Here is a 991-nt window from a genome sequence, read left to right on the forward strand (position 1 = left end):
CAGGAATGGGAAGTTGAAGACCCATCTTCTGCCTACTAGAAAGACACCATCCAAAATTTATTACCAAAGCTGCTTGATGCATTCTACTGAACCCTTTTGATTGCAGAGTTTTAATCTTTGAGTTTGAGAATGGAAAACAGCCTTGTGTTCTCTTAAAGGCTTGGGCTGTAGTGGGAAAACAACAGCTCTCATGGGACAGAGCTGCCTTGCCAAGGCAGCCCAGCACTTGTACATCTCTTCAGCTGGATCAGCAGGCTCCAGAGGCTGGAGGCAACACCCATGCACAGTTACCTCGATTCAAGTCACCACCATTTGGACAGACTTAAGGACTGGAACTGCATAGAGTAGTTTCAGGGTGACCATGCAGAAGTGTGGAGCCTGCTCTGTTTGTTACCCAGCCTTCTGCAAAAGGTTTGCAATGTTCAGTCCTCCTCTGCTTTATATTGACAGGTGACAAAGCTTTTTGCTGAAGCTGTCAAATACTCTGGGAAACTGGACTCCAGGAGTCTCTTCCACTACAGACAGTCTGACAACGGAAACACTGCATAGAAGAACTATCTTCGACCTGCAATCTTACTGGTTCTGGCACCATAAAAGAGGAAACCTCAGATCACCCAACTAATCATCTTTCCATTTTTTTATAGCATCTGCACTGATGTTTTTTCCAACTCACACAAACAAATTCCTAGCCAATACTTTTGATGGTTCATTGGAAAGCCATCCTCTCCCCAGACTCTCCACCGTCTTCTCCCCATTTCCACTTATGATCAAACAGGAGTTACTTGCTAGAAGGGTGGATCCAGATACCACCATAGCAGAGGATATGGAAGGAGACATAAGTGATCCTACATGGGGGTTGTTTCTTCTCTTCATAACCAAGCCTGCTCCTCCTTAGGAGAACCTTCCTTGTGTCCATACTCTCACCTATTCTCATGCTGGACTACTAGACCCTGGCCCTGACCTCCCATGGAAAGACATGTAGCTTTCTCTT

General features: G+C 45.6%; 1 protein-coding gene across 1 annotated transcript in view; it reads left to right on the forward strand.

The window, feature by feature from the left end:
* Window positions 1-549, forward strand: part of CPS1 (carbamoyl-phosphate synthase 1, mitochondrial) — a 92,280-nt gene extending 91,731 nt beyond the window's left edge. The window contains exon 38 of the mRNA XM_009996927.1: window positions 451-549. Coding sequence (XP_009995229.1) covers window positions 451-549 — 99 coding nt within the window. The remainder of the gene's footprint in view (window positions 1-450) is intronic.
* The last annotated feature ends 442 nt before the right edge of the window (window positions 550-991 follow it).

This window comes from Chaetura pelagica, unplaced genomic scaffold (genome assembly GCF_000747805.2).
Source record: "Chaetura pelagica isolate M959 unplaced genomic scaffold, ChaPel_1.0 scaffold300, whole genome shotgun sequence".
NCBI lineage: Eukaryota > Metazoa > Chordata > Aves > Apodiformes > Apodidae > Chaetura > Chaetura pelagica.